This window comes from Colletotrichum abscissum, assembly GCF_030869225.1.
Source record: "Colletotrichum abscissum strain IMI 504890 chromosome Unknown Scaffold_32.1, whole genome shotgun sequence".
In the NCBI taxonomy this organism is placed as follows: domain Eukaryota; kingdom Fungi; phylum Ascomycota; class Sordariomycetes; order Glomerellales; family Glomerellaceae; genus Colletotrichum; species Colletotrichum abscissum.
Window position 1 is genome coordinate 186086 of NW_026850232.1, and position 22394 is coordinate 208479.

The 22394-nt window shown below is 51.2% G+C and overlaps 6 protein-coding genes across 6 annotated transcripts; 4 read left to right on the forward strand and 2 right to left on the reverse strand.

Annotated features, from left to right (window-relative positions):
* Positions 1 to 2629: 2629 nt before the first annotated feature.
* On the forward strand, positions 2630 to 4186 carry CABS01_11583 (glycosyl hydrolase family 43; the record flags this gene model as incomplete). The annotated part of the gene is made up of 1 exon (XM_060544938.1): positions 2630 to 4186. The coding sequence occupies one exon, from the start codon at positions 2630 to 2632 to the stop codon at positions 4184 to 4186; it is 1557 nt and encodes a 518-aa protein (XP_060397353.1).
* Positions 4187 to 7252: 3066 nt separating this feature from the next.
* On the reverse strand, positions 7253 to 9546 carry CABS01_11584 (nucleotide sugar dehydrogenase; the record flags this gene model as incomplete). Its single annotated transcript, XM_060544939.1, has 3 exons — positions 7253 to 8470; positions 8555 to 9003; positions 9285 to 9546. The coding sequence occupies 3 exons, from the start codon at positions 9544 to 9546 to the stop codon at positions 7253 to 7255; spliced, it is 1929 nt and encodes a 642-aa protein (XP_060397354.1).
* Positions 9547 to 10382: 836 nt separating this feature from the next.
* On the reverse strand, positions 10383 to 10826 carry CABS01_11585 (uncharacterized protein; the record flags this gene model as incomplete). Its single annotated transcript, XM_060544940.1, has 1 exon — positions 10383 to 10826. One exon carries the CDS (start codon positions 10824 to 10826, stop codon positions 10383 to 10385), a length of 444 nt encoding a protein of 147 aa, XP_060397355.1.
* Positions 10827 to 11615: 789 nt separating this feature from the next.
* On the forward strand, positions 11616 to 11798 carry CABS01_11586 (uncharacterized protein; the record flags this gene model as incomplete). The annotated part of the gene is made up of 1 exon (XM_060544941.1): positions 11616 to 11798. The coding sequence occupies one exon, from the start codon at positions 11616 to 11618 to the stop codon at positions 11796 to 11798; it is 183 nt and encodes a 60-aa protein (XP_060397356.1).
* Positions 11799 to 18176: 6378 nt separating this feature from the next.
* CABS01_11587 (uncharacterized protein) lies at positions 18177 to 18380 on the forward strand (the record flags this gene model as incomplete). The annotated part of the gene is made up of 1 exon (XM_060544942.1): positions 18177 to 18380. One exon carries the CDS (start codon positions 18177 to 18179, stop codon positions 18378 to 18380), a length of 204 nt encoding a protein of 67 aa, XP_060397357.1.
* A 1630-nt stretch (positions 18381 to 20010) lies between these two features.
* On the forward strand, positions 20011 to 21442 carry CABS01_11588 (uncharacterized protein; the record flags this gene model as incomplete). Its single annotated transcript, XM_060544943.1, has 4 exons — positions 20011 to 20131; positions 20279 to 20328; positions 20590 to 20996; positions 21082 to 21442. The coding sequence occupies 4 exons, from the start codon at positions 20011 to 20013 to the stop codon at positions 21440 to 21442; spliced, it is 939 nt and encodes a 312-aa protein (XP_060397358.1).
* Between the last annotated feature and the right edge of the window lie 952 nt (positions 21443 to 22394).

A 22394-nucleotide genomic window follows, 5' to 3' on the forward strand; every position in this document is an offset into this window, starting at 1 on the left:
GAGCCTTATGATTACATGTACAGCAAAGTTTGATCATGGTGGTGACATGTATCGCGTATGTCTCTGGAGATGCTTGAAGTATTGAATTACTAGCGAGTCCTGGAGCTAGCTATCCAACCTCCCTCTAAACGGACTCCAGCCAAAGTATGCAAGATCAGGAACGCGCCGATGTCAACCGGCTGCAGCCACGTTGGTCTACCTATCAAAACAAGTTCCCGATAGCGTGGAGACATGAAGCAGGCATCCGGTTATCTTCATCAATACTTGTGCCCTCCTCAATTTTTTTTATACATGAGAAGCCTGGACTTAGGTTACACGTAATCGATATGCAATATTGAGAATTGATTGAGAATCGGTTCGTTACTACTCTAAGTCGCGGTGTATTGCCGCCATTCAGACGGGAGAGTAATTTCAATTTTTCCGAGATCGTCCTCAAGTACCAAGAGAATACTACGTACCAGGTGTAAAACCCAGGCTGATCATCCTTCACACTTGATGTTCATCAGTCCATAGGCTTAAATCCTATCTCATTGCCAGAACGGACGTAGATTATCGAAATGCCTTCCATCTACTATTTGAGGCAGGGAAATTTGGCTCACTTTCTCAGGCTCTGAGTCTTGGTAGTCTTGAACCTTGGTCTTTTCAGGAGACATTTCGTTGTGCCACTTCTGTGATCGATGCTGAGCTCTGGCCCGCCATGGAAAGTCCCAGTAATCCTCATCCTTCTTCATAGTCTGATAGCGCTCTTCCAGAGCCTCATCCTCAGTCAGGAAATGTGGGCTTGCGTCAGACGAGGGCGAGGGGTAAAATCTGGCGTCATAAAGGAATACCCATGCCCTTTGTAGGTACGCTGTAGTGAGCGTCATATAATTCGGGATAATACGCGAGTGAAAAATCCGGGATATGCCCGGGCCATTTCCAGAACCCTCCGGTACTCTACCAATCGAATGATAACCTTCTATGAATAGTGTGACCTCTCCCGTCTGGAGTCATATATTTGATGGAAATTTTCAAACCACTCCTTGAGGCGGTCCCTTCCAGTTTGTCCGGGTTCAGTACCTAGATCGAAGAAGGGTTGTGACGAGATCGAGTCCACCATAAGTTAACCTTGATGCAATATAATGTCCGCAGCCTATGTCGTAGGCATATGCCTCAGGGTCAACGCATAGGCTATCTGGATAAAGTAGGCCGAGAAGGTGAGAGGATGTAGAACCTTTACTAAGAACAATTTCTGGTAGCCAGGAATTGCTGCACTGGGCAAACATGGTCGCGTATAGTGTTTTGATATATTCGTCAACACACAAAGTTGCCTGTAGTTCCCATAATTGAAATTTTTGACCGCTGTGTCGATGCAGTGACTCTTTGCAGAGTTTTTAGACATTTCTGTCCATAAAAGAATTGAGATGGTGCCGTAGAAAGGCTCGGAGCAGTCGCTTTCTTTCTAGACATGTAAGATTAGCGGCATTGAATCTAGAACAGACGGTCTGACCTTTGAATCTCAACCGGGATTCCATTCGAGATGGGAGGCACAGATACTCCCGCGGGGGGGGAGACTGCAGTGGCTTTCGTGAGATAGTCCTCAATGAAAAACCTGTGTCCTTGATGAAGATTACTGATCTTGGTGATCAAGGCCTGGTTTGGGTTTTTGAGAGGCTGATAGAACGGGTTGGTGAATTGTTGCGTCGCCCAAGAGAGGCAATGCTGGCGGGCTAAAGCTTTGAAGTTAGCAGCAGACCGTGAAGGAAAGAGGATAATTGCCATGGCGTTCCATCATGCCATCATGAAATTCGGAGGCTAGTAGCTTCTTAGTGATATATCCTTTTGACCCAGTAAATTGCCCAAGCATGATAGGTGAGGCTTGGGTCGGCTGCAAAATTGTACGTGGGCGCTGAGTTTCCGGTGGGTAGTTGAACGAACAATAAAAAAAACTCACGGCCACAAATTGTACCCTGATTTCGGATGGCTGGCAGGGTTGCTCAAGCGCAAAAAAGGGATAAGATCCATAGCGATAAACACGTAAAGTCGTGGGAAAGAGGCAGGCCGTTGACTCTGAGTTCGACAATCTCGTCAATCACAAAGTCTCCGGCAAGCCCCAAGATGCCGCATCAGACGCGAGGATTTATCAATCCCACAACTCCGACGAGGCCGACTTCTGAACCAGGGCTACACCCAATCAGGCGACCACAATGATGGCCTGCGGTCCAGCCACGGTGTTTAACCGCTCAGTGTAACGATGCGATACTCTCGAGGTATCTTGATTTTCATTGATTCTTGAATTATGTATAGGCGATGAAGGAGAGGCAGTCCCTCCACCGGAAATCCCACCGGTTGGCCCACCGGAGGTTCGCATTCTGCCGTCTAGGCCTGAGGGGAGCCTTTGTGATGGTAACATGTCTGCATTTTCTTGCGAATAGTGTATCTTCCGGGTCGAGGGAATTTCATCATTGCGGTAAACGAGGTGGTGCAGATCTGGAGTTCCCTCAGGATTCAGCCACAGATTGACATCCGATCAAAAAGGTTATCATAGGAGTGTCCCCATGATTACCTCGCATATAAATGATCAATTGAGCTGAAGAATACACGGCAAATCAGACGTTCTTGCAAAGAACAGTCTATATCTTGTGTCATTATGCTCGTCTACTTCGTCTTCCTCCAGTACTTGGCCTGGGCTGCAGCCCAGATCAACTTCACCAACCCGATCATCTGGCAAGATCTCCCAGACATCGACCTAATCCGCCACGGCGACGCATACTACTATTCCGCCTCAACCTTTCAATTCTCACCCGGAGCAGTCATCCTACGCTCTTACGACCTCGTCAACTGGGAATACCTCTCCCACTCGGTACCAAGTCTGGAATTTGGCAACACAGAGGGCTTTGATCTCGTCTCCGGCCCTGGGCAGCGCTACAATCAGGGAATCTTTGCATCCTACTTCAACTACCGCAAGAGCACCGACACGTTCTACTGGGGAGGATGCATCGTGGGCGACTGGAAGACTTATGTCTACACCGCGCCCGCCGTGGAAGGCCCCTGGACACAGAGCTCCGTCATCGATATCTGTCTCTACGACGCGGGCATGCTCATAGACGACGACGATACGATGTACGTAGCGCACGGCAACACCAACATCTCAGTTGCTCAGTTGAGCGATGATGGCCTACGTGTTGTCAGAAACGAGATCGTCTTCAATTCGACAGAGGAGCTCGGCTACATCGAAGGATCCCGTTTCTACAAGAGGAACGGCGCCTGGTACCTCTGGATCGTCAAGCCAGTCCCGGACCAAATCGTGCTCAAGTCTACAACTGGACCGTTCGGACCCTATGAGTGGAGATGGGTACTGCAAAGCAATGGAAATCCAGTTCCAGGCGCGGGCAACCCGCACCAAGGCGCTCTCGCTAGCACGCCCGACGACAAGTGGCATTACATCGCGCACCTCGAAGCGTACCCAGGAGGCCGCATTCCCGTCCTCGCACCCGTCCACTGGGACGACGACGGTTGGCCTCACGTGGATTTTGTGGATGGGCAGTGGTCGAGCTCCTATCCCTACCCTCTCCCAGAGCACCCAGTCAAGCCCATCACCGGCACAGACAAGTTCGAAACACTCGGTCCTCAATATCAATGGAACCATAATCCAGATAACTCGGCATGGGCTATCAACAACGGCCTCGAGCTCCATACGGCGACTGTCACGGACGACTTCTTCCGCGCTCGGAATACCCTCACGCATCGTATTCTCGGGCCCCAGTCTACTCTCACTGTGGAACTCGATCACTCGCGGATGATGGATGGCGATCGAGCGGGTGTTGTCCTCTTCCGCTACGCTGCCGCTTGGATTGGGATCATCAAGAGTGGAAACAGCACAAGGGTAGCGATGGTGAACAACATTCTGATGATTCCGGATGATGGATGGCATACTGTCAACAAGGGCGACGAGATTGCGAGTGTGGAGGTGAGTGGTGCTATAGTTTGGTTGCGCCTCGAGGTTGGCGTCAACTCGTTCTATAACGAGGAAGGACGGTTTTCTTACAGCACTGATGGTGTCAACTTTGAGCCTCTTGGTGAGCCACACGAGGAAATTGACCGTGGCATCCTCCACTTCATGGGGTATCGGTATGGCGTCTTTAACTATGCCACACTTGCCCGAGGTGGCGCTGTCACTGTCAAGTCTCTTAGCATCCACGAGTAGTGAACTTTCTTCGAGCCTTCTGTCGAAATGAAGCTTGGTGAGGTGTCAACAAGTGTTCGCTCGGAACAGATTGGGACCTGGGGTTCTCGGTTTTGCGGACATTGTGCACTTCCCTGATATGATATTCTTCACAGGTTACCACCATTAACGATCAATCTTAAGCTGCCAGTATTAGAAACCACATGGTACAACTTCTGAACGATCATCGCAATCATCTGAAATGTATATACCTGTCTCATTCCTCGCAAACTCAAAATGACTGGATTCCTGCCACCAAGCACAGGCACACAAGTTGAAAGGACATCGCCCTGAACAAACACATGCCAACACAGATCTTGTAAATATTCAGCCAGCCGGATGTGCCCACCTTGGTGCCCCCGCATCCATGGGGGCTTTCAAGCGATCCGCGTCAGACATCTGACCGTCTGGCATACCTCTTACATTTCAGGTCTAGCCGTGCCGGACAGCCGGGAAGACATACGCGTCCGGGGGCGGAGAAGGGAGATCCATCGTCCGAGAACCAAAAACCCCCTTAAAAGCCCGCCGCGCCGTCCGATCCGGCCCCGCCTCCTGCGCCACCACCAGAAACCCCTCCCCCGGCCGGAAGGCCCGCTACCGCGCGCGCGCGTGTGAAAAAACGAATATTGCTGGGAGCTTGCATTTCATATGGATTACTCATATGTACTCTGCACGGAAGAAACTCTCCCAAGTTAAGAGACGGCCCAGTCTAGAACTCCCGTTGTGGAACCGTTATGTCAATGGGGCAAAAGTCTAGGCCTCTCGTTCCTACGGTCCCCCGCTCCGCCAACGCGTCCTTCCCGCCATGGATGCATGGACGAACGGACCACTCAAATGGGTGAGAGAGTAGGATAAAGGTGCCGTTCAACAGAACCAGCCGCCTTCGTATAGCAACTATGAGTGTGGCAATTACTAGGCGCTTTCTAGAGCGTATCCCATACGAAATAATTAAGGAACGGAAAGCAGTAATAGTGATGATAGCAGCAATAGCAGCAGCAAGGGTAGTAGCAACAGAAATAGTAATAGTATGGACGGCAACGGTAAGAATAGTGATGCCAGAAATAGTGGCAGCAAGAGTAGCAGTGGCGATAGCAGTGAATAGCAATAGTAGAAATAGAACGAAGGTATCGAACGGTAAACCATTGTACCACCCACTCGTTACTAAACTAGAAACTCATCTCTCAAAGGTTTGGGTATCTCCAAACAATCCACATCGGCACTTGTTCGGTAGTCTCTCATACAATCCCAGAAAGAAAGCCCACCAAATGGTCAGATTTTACTCCATCACAGCATCATTGCCTCGTTCCAAAGGGTGGGCTGTCGTTACACCACGACGCACCAAACTCAGGGGCAAATCTGCAGGCAGAGAGCCAAGCTTTTCTCGGTCCGTTAATGGCGCCAAACGGTCAACCACGCCACCAGCAATCAACCCGTCACCCAATGAGCCGCATCCTCCCGTCTACAAAGCGACCATCGCGTCACAGAAAGGAAAAAAACAAAACGGGAGCCCAAGGTACTTGGATCCCCAAACATCCAAACACCATATTGCGATCTCTGGTCTCCCACCGGGTAGAGGGTCAACGTTTGATAGAAAGTATCCGTAGCGTATCCGTAGCGCAAAGGCAAGCCCTGGGCGTAAAGTAGCCGTGTGAAACATTGATTGATAACAACGCTCCAAAGTTCGGTGCTTTCAACGCCTGGTAGATCCCGCCAATTGGACGCGCTACACGGTCCCAGCGGAACACCCATCATATCCACCCGGCTGGCTGGGGGCTGTGGCATATCGCTGGGGGAAAAAAGTTGCAAGGTAATCTATCACAAACGTCTCCGGAAGAGCCGCCGACGGGAATGTCGCAAGATCGTCATCCACAGATTCATTGAGCGCATATTGCAATTTGCAGGTCCTTCTCTCTCGGCTGCCCTCCCGGTCAATACGGTCAAATGACGATTGAGAGTAAAACGGAAGATCGGGTCTGGCAATTTGTAGAGCCTACCAATTCGTACCGCGTAAAAAGCCCCGCGTATGCGAGTCAATCATCAAGCTATGAGCGGATATCCCCCCAACGAACATATTACCCAAACCCACAACACAATCTCGTCAATCTGGGCGAAATTCCTCCTATAGCTGTATTCGTCCTCCGTAAGGAATACTCCAAGGATCATTATGGTTTCACAACCGTCATGTTCAAAATCCAAACCGTTATCCCAGTGGAATACCCGAGGGGGAGGGGCCGAGGGGCTCGTTAATTCGAATAAAGTTATAGCGGAGGAACAAAGAACAAATGAACAACCCCAGTTCATCGCCCCCACCGAGGCACCAGGTAAATTGGACCAGGACCCCCGGGGAGCGAATGATCAATTTCTTCCCCGATTCCCCGATTGTCACTCGGAACCACCCAATTTCACCTTTACCGTTTGATTAGTTTAAAAACGGTGGATCGAGCCCGCCTGGGGACGCGCAAGCACCTGTGGCCCCCCGCGGTAAGCCAAATGGGTGGTGCTATTCGGCGGAGATTGTGCCGAGTCGGGACCGGGACATTGTTTACGTTGCAGGCATACCTTCCAGTTCTACGGATAGTGTTAGGTCCAAGATGTGAGGCTCAAGTTCAGTAAATTTGGACATCCGCAAGGGTCTCGGATATTGTTGGTAGCCATGTCACATATCAACGCAGAATTGTCGTTTTGTGAATTGTGTAACTCATGGGTATATTTGATCCCATTATCAGCGATAGCTTCCCACCTCTGCCTCTAGGGCAGTCAAAAGGTCAGAATTACAAAGTTGGCTAGACCCAAAGTTGTCCTCCAACAATGTGGAAGTGAAAGCGAAAGAAACCCAGAGGTTCAAAAAAATCATGATCCTCGGGCATAAAAAAACGATACGCCGCCCATTGCCTTTGCCCACCGGAACGCCTTACTGTGCAGTTTTGAGGGTTTCTCGTCCAATGTACCTTTTCGTCGTTGTATATCCGAACGAAATGCAAAGCCTCATGTAGTCTTGCTCATCTACCGCTTTCTTTGACTCGTCATTATGATTCTGGGCACGCCACCTTAGATGACCAGTCCCTTGCCGATGCCCTGGACCTGGAACCCAAGCTTCTCAAGGTCGGGAACGGAGACGACGTTACGCCCATCGAGCACAAGACGAGGGCGCTTCATGACCGACGCTGCCCACTCCCAGTCCACCGGGTCGCCCAAGTCTTCGTTGGCGGCATCGAAGTTGCAACCCTTGCAGCCTTCCTGACACTCAGCCTCGGCCTTCATGCGCTTCAATGGATCCGTCGGCGAGTTGGTGCTGGTGCGAGAAACAAATTTCTCAAGTTCGACAATGTCCATCTCGGACAGAGTATCCTTGATGAAAGCCTTGGCCTCTTCGCGGGACGCCTCGGGGCTGCTCCAGACAGACGAGCGACGAGCAGTAGTCTGGGCCTGCTTCGGGTACCGGAAATGGTACCAGGGGGTAAGAATACAGATCGCACTCGAGCCGTGGACGGTATCTCTCCAGTTGGTGTGGACCTTGACACGCTCAACGACACGCTCGTCTGGAATGGACTGACGAACCTCCTCCATCACCTCGACAGGGTCACAGCCAGGGTCGAAGATGGCGATTTCGTTGGGCATCTCGTGAGCCAGCTCAGTGATGATGTGCACAGCAATACTGTTGCGGGTATCGTTGGTGTTCTCCTTGAAGGCAAATCCGAGGATGGCCACCTTCTTGCGGCGCAGGTTGCCGTTGAGAGCGCGGTGAACCTTCTGGGCAAAACGCTCACGCTGGTACTTGTTGATATCAAGGACACCCATCCAGTAGTCGGCGACGGTGTCCAAGTGGAGAGTACGGGCCATGTAGGCCAGGTTGAGGATATCCTTCTCGAAGCAAGAACCACCGAATCCAACACCTGCGTGGAGGAACTTCTTGCCCAAGCGAGTGTCCGCGCCGATACCCTGGCTAATCTCCTGCACGTCGGCACCGAGCTCCTCGCAGAGAGCACTGATGCTGTTGATGCTGCTGATACGCTGAGCAAGCATTGCGTTGGCTACCAGCTTGGTCAACTCGCTGGACCAAGTGTTGACGGTCAAAATTTTCTGCTCGGGAACCCAGGCGGCGTAAACGCTCTTGAGGGCGTTGGCAGCCCGAATGCCAGCAGGAGTGGTAGAGCTGCCGATCAGAATGCGGTCGGGGTGCATAAGGTCGCGCACTGCGGTTCCCTCGGCAAGGAATTCGGGGTTCGAGACAATCTCGAATTCGGCGTCGGGCTGGTACTGGGCCATCTATTCGGGTATTAGTTTCGATCTATTTCTGCTATGAAGACGGACTATGTTGTGGTTGATGTATTCTTGGGTTTAAGAACTTACAATTTCGCGAATCATGCGAGCAGTACCCGTAGGTACTGTGCTCTTCTCAACAATGACAGCACCATCCTTTGCATACTTGGCGACAGTCTCAGACGCTCCTTCCAGAGCGCTCAGGTCGGCAGTGTAGCCGGCACCGAGTCCGTAGGTCTTAGTAGGCGTGTTGACGCAAATGAGAACAATGTCTGCTTCGCCGATGCATCGCTGAACGTCGGTTGTGAAGGTGAGGTTCGGCTTGCGAGGAGCAATCTTCACGGAGTTGCTGACTGAGGGGAGGAAGGCTGTCGCCTCATTGGTACCATCACGAGAGATGCGGACGATCTTGGGAAGTCCAGCCTCGTGGATAGGGAGATGTGGAGAGTTCCATGCGGCGATACGGTCGGCATTGAGGTCCACGACGTTCACGGTGAGGTCGGGGTTGTGAAGTGCGATCAAAGCCGCAGTAGGGCCACCTGCAATGATTTGTTAGCTCCATCTTGGATCCTATCGAATACGAGGTCTGTATGAGTCCAATTTTGACGACAGTGCTTGCGTCAGATTGAATCAGTGACATTTACAGCATCCACTGATATTAAGTTCGTGACGCCTGCCAGCTAATTCGAATCTGGAGCTAATCAAGCAGTTCAAGCCTTGTAAAACATGGGCTGAACAAGGATGTAGGATGGACAAGAGTCATGGCCACGGCCACGGGGGAGAATTCGATGCCGATAGCCATCGCGACGATTTTACTTACCAACAAAACCAGCGCCAACGAAGCAAACGTTCTTGACGTTCAATGGCTCAAGGGGCTCCAGATCTGAGGCATCCAGCGATTCGTGATGCTTCAGCTCGGGGCTGCGAGGCCTAGAAGCGGGAGGGGAGGAGTTCGGCGTTCCGGTGCCAGAAGCAGCATCTGAGTGGCCTGCGCTGAGGGCCGGTGATTCGGAAACCATACTGCCGACGGTTGAGGATGAGTCTGTGGTGATGAGGCTTGTACGAACGAAGCTTGCAGCCATCGATCAAATGCTCTGTTGACGAACAGAGCTGACGATAATGGACGAATGATAAAAGGGTTGACGTCCCTTTTTGTTCACTGTGATGAAGGCCTGGGGTATTTGCAGGGTACGCAAGGCCGGTGGGATGTCGACGGGTTCCGAAGAGAGAGATCAAAAAGTGATCCAGTCGATACTCTTGATTAGAGAAACGTGGCTTGAGTTTGCGGAAAGCGAGCGAAAAACAAGTTGTTGTGGTAGTTGTTGATCTTGCTGGCAAGTCGGAGTGACGAGTGTGGCCCTTTTGAAGGCACACGGGTTGGGAGTTTGCGGTGGTGAATGGTGGACACTCTTAGGATCGGACGACGGCCGCGAGTTGTGTAAATTGATGGGTCTGAGAAGTGACTGATAATCGAAAATGGGGTTCTCAAAAGCCCAGAGCTGAATTTCCTTGCGTTGCTTGGCAAGTCGGTTTCTGCTTCCTTTTTCTGCGGTTTGTCTGGTGAATGAACAGCGAGACAAATCGAGTCGAGTCGTACTTTTGGAGCGAACAAGTACAAATTGGCGGGATCGGAAAGGTGGGTGCGGGTGACGGCGTAGACGTAGGACGAACGGCGTACGTGGGAGCGGAAGTGGGATTGGATAGGTGCACTAACGCTAAAACCGGCTTCACATGGGATTGGCGCCCTTTGTAAGAAGTGGCCGATGAAGTTCGGTGATGTGTCCCAGACAGGTGAATCGGGAAGAGAGGTAAGGGAGGTGAGGTGAAGTGAGGTGGGAAGAGCTCTTGGAGGAGGGGTGATCTGGTGTAGTTTAATGTGAAAGAAGCTGGGCAGACGTGGAGCGAGCGGCAGGTTTATTCAAACCCGGAATTTCATCAATCTCCAACGAAAGTGAGGGCAAAGCGCACGAATACAGTAACAGTACCACAGTAATGGCTGAACGGACGATTTCAAGGGGGAAAATGCAGCAGGTAGGGCACAGGGGCTCTTTCTTGATATAACCTCCAGGGTCTTGGCTCTTTTTCTTGTTACTCCCCTCCTTCTTTTCCGTCGACGGTGCCGTCCGAGAGTTGTGGACTGTGGACTGTGGACTGTGGACTGTGGACTGTGGACCACGAAGCTGGACAGTCGGGATAGGGGATGGGTGATGGACGATGCGTGATGGGATGGGATGGGACGTGGTGCGTGGATAGGATGGGATGGGATGGGATGGAGTCTTGGAGATGGGCAATGCGGGACCTCAATGTGGATTGGATGGGAGCATGGCATGGAGAGAGAAAAAGATAGGCATGGCATGGGCATCGCATCCTTGTTCGCAGATGGCCAGAGGGAACCAGCGATTTCCCATCCATCCCGGTTGCCGTTGCTGCTCCTTCGTCGTTGCTCCTCTGCTCTGCTTCGCTGCCGCTTTCCTATCCGTACCGGTATTCGTGACAGCAAGCATACTACAAAGTAGGAGCAAGAACAGGGACCAGGAGGTACCAACGACGGGGACACACCCAGGACTCTTGGAGCAGGAGCACAAAGTAGCGAGACCGGGACCGGGACCAGGTACTTAGCTTTCCTAGAATAGCGTAGTGAATGGACGTGTGTAGGCAAGGCAAGGTACTTGGGTCCGTCTGAGAGGTATTAAACGGTACGCACGGGGTATTGTCACGGAATTCTCTTTTCGCCTCTTAGTGAGCCTGACGTGTCCTGACTACCTTCCTTGTGAAATCAATGTTCGGATAGCCTGTGGGTGAGATATTGGACGATTTTCGGCGGCAATGGGAGCAGAAAAGAAAGCAGAAGCCAGATGCAGCCGGAGGCGCACAAGGGAGTGAGTTAGTCTGTTGTTCGCTGTCGCTGACTCTTCGCCTTGGAGACTTCTTGGCCTTATCGTACGGCAACGTTTCCACCGCTCGAAGCTTGGCATTCGGTACGGCAGCCGTGTCGAATCCCAAGACTCCTTCGTGGTGCAGGTGAAGGTTGCAGCTACGGAGTTTTATTGCAACGTGAGGTATCCGTACTGTGTATCCGTACGTACGCAATAGACAGCTTGATCGAATAGCGGCTCAGGCCTGGCCAGGGAGGAGAGGGAGCCAGCCGCGCATGGAAAGGTACGTCGTCCGCCACGGAGTGCTCCTATTGCCATGTTTGCTTTTCTGCAAGAAGACGTCGTACCCACGCTGTACCATTCTCTGTACTCAGACGCAGACCCCGGATACTTGCGGCTGCTGCAGGCGTGGCGGGATGCCCCGGACAGTTGCAGGCTGGCAGCATCACGGACAATGAGATGGCGTGGAAGGGATGCGTGTCCTCCGTTTTGGAAAGTAGAGGGTGGCCGGCCTAAGTGTAGGACGAGCAACGGGAAGGTCTTGGCCCGGTCCCTGAACTCTCGATCCAGAAGGCTCCCCTGTCTGAGCCGTCTCTGGTTCTTTGGGATTCTGCTTTTGCAGTCTCAAGCCTTGGTGGGTGAGGCTTATCAATGGGTAGGAAACATTCGCTGATGGACCATTTCCAAGCCTTTGGCGTAGCATCTCTGTAGTGCCGATGCTCTTAAAGCTGCAGGCTTGCTGGCAAAGTGGTTTTGCGATGTCAGCGCAAGTTGCTTTGGCGAGCTGCGATGCTCGATATTGACTAATGACAAGACTCTCATTACGTGGTCCCGCGGGAGGCACCGTACAGATGCTCAGGAAAGCGAACGGGGATGAAGTGAACAGAGGGAATGGGAGCCGAAACGGTTGGCTCCAAAGAGCCGTTTTTTTGGTCTTTTTTCCATCTTGTGTATCCCTTCAATGTTGCGAGGTACATCGGATCGGTACTGGTTTCTAGTGGTGAGATGAAGTACCTCAGTGGCTGGAATATCGGGGCTAAATGGTGAGCCGAGAGGAGCACTGGGGGCCCTCACAAATCTTAGTGATACTCCAGTACGTACGGATACTTGTAACTTCGAGAACAGTTGGAGATTGGAGAAGCATGGAAAATTGGGTTACAAGTATCTACGCATACCCGTCCCTTAGCAGAGTGACTTAAGGCAAGCCGCAAGCGCAGATAAAATGTGAAATTGAGTGGCCGTTACGGATACATCAGGAGGGGCCCCCGTAGTTGCTTGGCAGATGAGATACGTAGTGACGTCCTCTGGATGCCTTCCGCTCTTTTGCCTTTGGGTTCCGTCTGTTCTTCCCTTCTCTCAACTGAAAGCCTCAAATGACTAGACGTCAAGATAGGTAGCACTTTCCTACCACTCTGTCATTGCCATGTCATTGTCCGCGTGCTGACCGTCCGTTCCTACCATTCCTCTCTGTCCCTTGGGACTGCCGGAAACTCAGGAAGTCGCTTCCCTTCCCTCCCAGATAAACCCCTGCCACAAAGAGCGCACGGAACGACAGGAGGAGAGACTCACTACCGGGTCCCAAGTCCCAACTGCTGCACTAGCACGGCACCGCATGGCAGGCATGGCAAGCGTGGCAGGCATGCCAGCAGGGGACCTGAATTTGTCTTAGCCTCACTTGCCCGCAGGCCTGTCAGCTTTTGATTGAGCCTTGCAGTCTGTGACATCATCTCGAACTGGTACCTCAGCCCGAAGTTTCTGGACCTTGTCGATTATGGAAGCTGCTCTTGCTGGTAATGTCTTTTTGTAGATACTGCGGTGCATTGCTACCCGAGCAGTTTCCACGTCCCATCTTGTTTTCGAGATGCGGGAAAGAAGCAGCAGGGCAGGGAGAGATTAGAGAAGAAAGTGCGGCAAGACAGGCAACGACAGGCAAGACAAGTCTAGAATCTTTGGATCATGTCGGAGGCAACTCCTTCAAGCTTAAAGCGCCTCCAAGACTCCAGCAGATTCACCCCCACTCTGTCAGGTCAGGTTTTGCCATGTCAATATCTGCTGCTTTCTTCTTCTCATCCCGTCTGCTTCACTTCCCGCCAACCTCCGAGATGGCGTGCGCTCGCATGTACATACATACTGGCGCTGCCGCCGCGGCGCTTCCACTGCCCTTGGTTCGGTTTGGTTAAATGCTTAGCAACAGGTGGTCACAACGTCCCTCTCAAGACTCCGTCGGGAAGTACCAGCGCTCATCACTCCACTTTGTGCGCCTAAGAGACTTGTTCCTGGAATTTCACCATTCTGCGAACCCGCATGGTTAATGAACAGACTCCACCCGCCTATCCAGAGTCAGCGGGGAGCGCTCTGCTACATACGCGATCAGAAGCCCATCCGAGGTGCTTGCTTTCCGCCCAGCCGGCGCGTCGCTTGTCTTTCAGACTATCATGGACGAGGTCTTTCGAAATACATGTATTCGGGAGATTACTGACCAATTCCGACTCAGTACTCCTTGCGCTCGAAAAGAGGGAGAAACCCTCCCATCAGCGATCGTCATCTGCCACAACTCCCCTGGCGCTGGCGGAACGTTCTGAAGAATTGGACTCCAACTGACGGCGGACGCTTGCTGCTCGTCGTTAGATACAGCGCACATCCACCCTACTACGCGACGGGTAAGGAAGATGACAGAGATACCCCCAATGGTGGCCCCATTTCGCAATGAACATGGGAATCTCCATCGCCTCAGAATTAAGGTAGGAGACTAGGATCGGTTTGACATACTCGCTGATCGCCATCGCCCGTTTGCTTTGTCGTTTTACCCATACAACCCTCCGAGGGGTCACCCCGACCCTGTCAATCGGCTTCACAGCTCCCATGGGGGGAGTGCTGAGCCTCTCTCGCTCAGCCATTCTGCGTCCTCCGCCTGTACTATTTCCACCATCGACTCAGGTCTAAGTACCTTATTATCGAAGAAAGTTAATTCTTTCTAAGTTATAAATATAAGAATACAGTTTTAATAAAATAGTATAGTACTTACTTAGTATTTAAATTAAGATACTTTTTTAAGCTCGTTATAAAAGAAAAATAATTATATTATTAACTACTTATTATTAAGGTTCGTAATACTATAGTTTTAATTATAATAGCTTTATTTATAATAAGTAAAAAGTTTAATTATAAGTTCTTTAAAAGCCTCTTTTTAAGGGCTATAAGAGCTTTTAAATATACTAAGTTAAAATACTTATTAAAATATTAATAACTAAACTAACTTTATAATAACGGCTTTAATAAAGAAACTAAAAAATAAACTAAAAAATAATATTAAAATCTTTATTAACGTTAAGTATAATTTATAAAAAATAATAACGTAACTATAAAGTATTAGTAATATATTTTATATTAAAAAAACTATTATTAATATTAATAAAATAAATAAAGCTATATTAATATAATACCTCGGCTTTTTTTTATAACTTGAGGATTATAGCTTAAAATAGTATTAAAAGTTTATTAAAAAGCTTTTTTGAGTATTTTAGTATATTTATTATTATTTTTATAATAATAAGATTTTTAATACTTATATATAAGTATAAGTTATTTATTTTTAAATAGTAATATTAGCTTATTAATAAGTTATTAAAATTATAATTTTAATAATCCTTTAATAAGGGAGAGGGTAGAATAGAGGAAAAAATAAGTAAGAAAAGGGTTAAAGTTAAATAGTACGGAATTCGAGGGTAGGGTAGCGTCTATATATACTGCGGCAATCCTCTAGTAATGTAAAACGATGGAGTTAAACAGTGATCGACTCAGGTCACTCTCTGGTGCAAGCACGTCGGTGCAGCCTTTACGGACGGTATACTGCGTAATGGATGAGCTGCAGGCTTTCGTATCCTGTAGGGGGTGCCCCAGCGCCCGAATGGAATTCAAAGGTGACAGCCGCCCGAGACACCACTTGCGAATCTTCCTCTGCCTTCTTTCTCCTCTCCACCCCTCCTCCTAACTCCCGCTCTCCTCCTTCATCGGAGTGGCGGAATTCAGGAGATGAGGACGGGGTTCATGGAGGGACCTTCATTACGGGAAAATCGCATCGGGTGACTGGCCACACAATACCGCCGAGACTGAGACTTGCTAGATCTTAGCGGTTTCTCAAGGTTGTCGCCTCACCTTCTCAACCGGTCGGTTTCCTTCCAATGACCATCAGTCAAAGACAACTTCAGGCCTGCACATCAACAGGGAGCATATGCAACCATCCAATAATCGCCATGGGACAGACACTTCGAGAGGCAAACCGTGAACAGAGGCTCGTCAAGCTCAAATATCTCGCACAAATGATTGCGGCGTGACCAAAATGCCATACCTCAAAGAGTGCACCAGAAAACTCGGCAATATGCACCATGCAGACCTGGAGCAGAAGGAAGATTAACAGACTTGGAGTCGTGATCTTCAGGCACAACAGGACGGATGAGACACTTGCCCATCATTGGCCAAGCCACTTCACTCGAGCAATTGCCGCGGGGGGTGCCACCACACCTCAAACGAAGCCTGCCGTTGGCTCGAGACTCTCGCTCTTGTCCCACAACGTGACGACGACAGAGACAATTGAATCCACAAAGAAATTGAGAGTCAGTCAGTCTAGACTCTACACTGAAAAGTCCTGACGCCCATTGGCACGGTAATTGCAAGAAGCTTTATTGTACCTCACAATGTGCTTCTGCCAGCGAATGAGCGGCGGCTGGGTACGCAAGCGCTGACTGCTATTGTTCAAAAGGTTCAGACAGAGGTACCACGATAGCTACCAAGATGAAACCGGTTCCCCAGCTTGACGTGCTTATGTCCGCACCCAATCGGGGGTACAAAGTTTGAACTGTGTGAGTGGGCTTCCCAAATGCAAGGAACACATTGACATGCTATCCGTACTTGCGAGGAGATCCCCGTTAAGTCGATCAGTACGTTCTGCAGTGCCTGATAAGTGCAGATTTTCTTCATGTCTCTAGTCACGACCCTCGGCGTCGATGCTGCGAACAGTCATGTGTGTTGGCGATGGCTCGCTAGTACCCGACGAGCTCGCGGGGGACGATTCACGACGAAGCGGTCAGAGGCGCCAAGAAGATGATGGAGAAGCAAATCCACAGAAGTTCGTCTGTTAATGGCGGGCAGGCGAAGCTTACGGTACATCAAACAAGAATGGGTGTGTGAGCTGCAACATGCGGTGGAAGGGAGAGAGACACACCGTTACGAGCATGACAACAGGAGTCAGGACAAGTACTCCGTAGCACTACTCAATACGCTGGTCTGGGCAGGCAAAAGTCACTTGGCCCCCGGACATTAGTGCAGCGGATTGCCAAGTTGGCACCAAGAGCGGAGAGACGCAGGTTCCCACCAGGTCCAGCATCATCCCCTGTCGGTGCTGACGACGCCTCGTTGATTACAGGCTCGGCAAGGTGGATCGTGGGACGGCACAGAGGTTCGGATTCGAGAAGGCGAGGGAGAACTTGAGGGCTGATGGAGCCTTGTGTCTCGACTTGGGTCGATTGGGTTATGGCGTGGCATTCCGGAGTCGCACTGGAGAGCCCGGAGAGAAGGCGTTCCTTTCCTTTCGCGGATTTACCCTCAATCAGGCCTGGTATGGCGGCTCGCTGTCGTCGTCGACTCGTCGAATCTGTGCTCGTTGTCGGTTGATCGGTTCAGTCTCTCACCATTCTGGCCCTGTGCCCCCCAACGACTTTTTTCTGATATTTTCCATCCCGATTCAACTGGAGCGCCAGTCGTCCTCCTGGTCAGGCGCCTTTGCTAATGGAAATACTCAAGCCGTTCCTGTCACATTACCCGCGGGTTGTGAAATCCTTCCCGAGTCTGGACTGCGTCTGCATGCTCCAAGACCGTAATCAAGGCTCGTGGTGTGTCGGCGAACGGATGCGGCGGCACTCTGCCCAGAGTATTCCCCTTTTCTGTCGCGGGATCGCCTTTTCGCAGGCGAATTAGAATCGTTGCAGTCTTGAAGAAGCTGCAAGTCGCTGGAGACATTCAGGTCTTGGTGTTCTTGGTGGCCTTGGTGTGATGGTGCGGCCTTTGATCCTTCGGATGAGGCGGAATTCAGGGGCCTTATCCCGCCACCGTTTTTCTGTCTTTCGCTGGGTCGAAGTCCGGGGTTGGAAGGTCATCGATTCGTCGGACTTTTGCATCGACACCAAGGACCTAAGCTATTGGCGTATTTTATGTCGGTGCCGAGTGGTGCCGCGGTGTTGATAGTGGTGGTGGGCGACGTATTGTGGCATCGTAATCCGACAAAAGGTCACCACCCAAAACATCGGATTTTTATGAGCTTCGGCATGGTCATTCAGTCAGATCTCTGCTGTGCGAAGAAGGATGACTGAAGTCAGGAAGCAGACGGGGGGCGACGCAGCGATTATGTACTGGAGAGGTGGGCAAATACGAGATTCTGGGGGATACGATCTATCCCTTTAGCATTCACCCCTGGATGCCCTCGCCCATCACCATGCTGTTTTGGGCATGTTACGGGTTACGAGCCATTGCTGCTCTGAGGCTTAACACGGTGGCCGAGAAGCCCGGTAGGCGTCAGTTGGAGAAGCACTGCAACATGACTCGGGCGGAGCGTTCTCACTGCTCGGGCGGCTTACTAACGCGCGTTCTAGGCTCCGTAGGCCCTTGTAGGGCACGCAAGGCGTGGAGGGCGAGTTTGGGGGCTGCTTCGCATTGCGATTTACGGTTAAGTTTAACTCATTGAGGCTCTGGGGAAATTGGGGTGTTGCCTGAAGAAAGTGCGAGTGCACGCAGGGCATCACATCGAGGTGAAGATTGCCTCATGACAGCTTCGGCTCCAGCTCATGCATGTGAGACTTTTGGGGGAAGGCGGGACGCGACTCCCGCTCAACTCGCACTGCACGCGAGGACCTGAGCAGTGGAATGTACGACAGAGCCTGCCTGGTTCAGGTGAGTCTAATCGACCATCCACACGACATTCCCTTTGCGTAGGAGCTCTCTTGTCCTATCTTTGTGTCGACTTGGATAGGTATGGAGCAGCTTCGTAGTATTGATCTCGTATCGCTTACCCGGGCGCTTGACTGAGGTACATAGGAAGCTCTCAGAAATAGGGTATATACACCTTACCTCATACTAAACAACGAAGCTCATCGAATTGAATATTGGGACGCTTTGCAAGTTTGCTTCCACTTGTGGATAGGCAGGCTCGCTGCCATCCAGGTTGATGGCTCAAGGACCGGCTAACATCACGGCGACTCTCACGGAGTCGAGTGTCAGTTTCGTCGTCGGCCATGCCACAAGGTGGGGCCATGCCAGCCTGTCGGAGTTTTGCCAGTGCCTCTCTATTGACTATGTATACTCGATCATATGTGAGATGCAAGAAATTGTCAATTGCCAGTGAGTTGCTATATATCCATTTGTTCAGCAACTTCACTTTTTGCTGTTCATTTGGGCAAACGATTGCGGGATATTATCCGCTTGTGTGAGGAATACTACTTCTGTTTACTGCCAGTGAGACGAATGCCTACTGGCTCACTCAAACTCGATTATTTACTTACCTAGTACACTCACTCACTCATGCACTTCAAACTTCATACTCGATCAGTGAATCACACTCGTCATTACATGCTTCGAGAAACATCTCCTAGCCCACAGGGACGATCCAAAGCACCACTCATCATCAACATTGGATCTTATCTCTTCGGCGCAGCCACGGATGCCGTCCCGACCAGGTCGTGGGCGGCCAGCCAACGCCTTTTTCCCGATCGGGAAGAGACGGTGCATATGCTTGTTTTTTAGCTCGCCCACATGCGCCAGGCCCAGCGCACAGCCCAGCTGAGGCTAGAGCTACCTCTACCTCGAAGCTAACGAGAGGAAAATCAAGGTGAATGAGTGAGCGTGGTGAGGTACTCCATACCTTCAGGTGAAGTGATGTAATGGGGAAGGACACCGGGTAGCTGCCAAATAAAGCTAGCAAATTCGATGCTGCCGCCAATTATAATGCCAATGCCAATGCGAATTGCCAACATCATACGGGAGAGCACAACCGAATCATCGACCCTGGACTCACACTCGCCTTCCTGTACCTACCAATGTACTCGTTAGGTCCTGCCGCTGTCATTCGACGCGAGATAAGCGGGCAGGGTCAAAGCTATGGTTCCTGTCCTTTTTCAGCCCCTCCTGCCAATACTTTCTCAGCTCTTGGATGGGCAGGCGAGCTGGGCCCAGAACGTGAGGAATGTCACCAAAGACCTGTATCCGTAGGCTAGCCTCCTTCTCTCGCAGTATGTCTCTCTTTTTTTTCCTCCGTCCTCATCGTCATCTTTTTTCTCTTCCTTCCATCTGCTCCACCCAAAGACCCCAACCTGCGCCTGCCTCCCCGGTCCCGTCCATTGAATGAGTGACACTGTGACAGTGAGGTAGCTCATCCCGTCGGACCCCGTCAGCCATCTTCATCGCCTGCTACAATCGTCCTCCGGTCTGCACTCCGACCCTTTGTTCTCCTTTCGTCATTGCATCTTCCCGTCGAGCTCTCTAGCGATCAAGAAAGTGCTTCTTTTGCTCATCACGGTCTTTAAGCAGCACATCTACGCCCACTGACACAAAGATCTCACATTTTGCGTGAAAACCCCCCTTCAAACCTTCCATTCGTCTCCCAACATCTACGGCGCAAACAAAATGAGAAACGCTGTTCTTCTCGCCGCCGGCCTGACGGCTGTTCGTCACGCATCTGCCGCGTACGATACGACAATCTGCGGCAAGACAAACAAGTTTACGAGCTCAGATACCCAATTCATCTGTACGTGGATCCCCCATCACACTCCTAGGTCTGACTCCGGGTCATTCGACGACACCTACTTCCATGTAAACGCCGTCAACCTAAATTCAGCACAACATACTCGTTTTGCCTTTTATCGTGGATCAGGCTAATACGAGAATTCTGCAGTCCAGTCAAATGCTTGGAACCCAGTTGGAAATGGCTCCTCGTGCGTATCGGTAAGTAGTGTGACGTGACCAACCGTCCTATCTGGGCTTGAGAGTCTATCTACACCTCGTGGCTCCTATCATGCCCCTCTCCTACCCATATCATACCATCCCGCTCCCGTCAGCCTGCCTCGACCCTGCATATCATCACGAGCTCCGTCGCGACTTTCTTCCACCTGCCATTCTTATCAGCCTTCTCCTCCCATGCCCGGAAATCCTGTGCCCTCATGGCCTGACCACATCGACTAACACGATGCTCTTCGCGACGCGTAGGTTGACCAATCCATTCCGGCCTTCGATGCCAACTGGAACTGGGAAGATGACAAGAACAACGTCCACTCATTCCCCCATGTCCGCTTCAACTCCACAAGACTGCCAACCAAGCTGAGCGCCATCAAGACGATGCGCCTGGCGACGCAATGGACCATGCGCAAAGGCAACCCCGAGAATGACCCCCCTCGCGACTTTGCCGCCACCACCTGGGCGGAGAGCAAAGCCGAGCTCAGCGGCGTCGTCGCCAATGCCGCGTGGGATTTCTTTGTCGACAAGAACAAGACTAAGACGTACAACCCCATTGACTCGGAGGCGGAGATTATGATCTGGCTGGGCAAGGTCGGAAACCCGTACCCGCTAATGGGCGATTCCATTCTCACCAACATCACACTCGGCTCGACAGAGTTGTAAGCATTTCTCCCAGGTTCCCCCCGCTCGTGATTTTTCACGTATTGGGGACCATATTACGGTGATGCTGACGTGCTTCTGCAGCTCCCTCTGGTTCGATACCAACCAGCGCAACCAAAAGGTCTTTACCTGGGTCACGCGCGACGGTTCCGACGTCACCCAGTTCGATGAGGATATCACGCCGCTACTCAAGTTCGTCCTGGACTCTGGAGAGATTGACAGCGACTCGTGGCTCGGCTTAGTCGAGTTCGGCTCAGAGGCATGGCATTCACCGGAGAACATCACCTTCAGCGCGGCTCACTTTAGCATGGACCTCGACAACGGCGACAGCGGTTCAAGCAGCGGCAGTGGTAGCGACGATAAGAACGCGTCCGGAAGAAGCGCGCTTTCGGTGTTGGGTCTGGCTTCGGCTTTGCTACTGTCGATTTCGGCTTTGGCTATGTAAATCCACATGCTTTTCACTTTTGTTACTACAAACAAGTCCGCGTAAAGGCGGAACGGGATGACGGCTTGGAGTACAGCATTTGACTGGTTTGTTGATGATATCCGGGGTTCAAAATAGCAGTGAATTCGAGGTTGTTTGAACCTCGACAGACATTGTACTTAATCAATACATAATCGCATAGAGAGAGCACGGGAACTTTTTCCACGCCTCGAATAAGCGTGTTTTTGTGACGTTGTCTACAACCCCGAGCTAAGATCATCCAGACTTTGTCTTACTTCTTGAGGATAATTCCTGACTCTACGGAAAATCCACATCAGCTACGTGTGACCAACAGCAAGGCTAGCCTTGAAGCTCTAAAAGATCCCGGAGCTCGCGCCGAAATCTCGATTGGAGGGGTCACCGGAAGGAGCGTACCTTGCCTGGACGGTGACATATTCTCATGCGAGATCGCTGGTCACACACACATGCACACACACACAGGCACCCTCAGTAATCAGGCCATTCAGAGAAGATAGCGGCCTCCCAGAAAGCCAAGCCGGAAAGAGAGCACAGTCTAAACATAGCACTTTCCAGTCATCATCCGAATGGCGTTGCCTCCCTCGCCTCCAGTGTCCGCATCCTAAGCCCCAGCCTCTGCTGAACATCCTCTTTCGAGCTGGACAGAGACAGTGTCAGCCACTGACGGTTGTAATACGGTCGAAAGCCTACTTCTTGCCGCTTGTTAGCAAGAGCGTGTGTATGGCGGTCCGATGCGGGCATTAGGCGTGAGCAGTAGGGACATTAGCATGCAGTAAGCCAGCGATTGATACTCTGGGCCTCGCGTTGTTTATTGCCAGTCTCCAGCCTGCAGACGGAAGACCGTTTTCGACGAACCATGCTGAGAACGCGTATGGCAATCTCGTTTTCCATGAGTTGGTGGTGGGCAGCATGCATCTCGGCGCTCGCAAAGGAT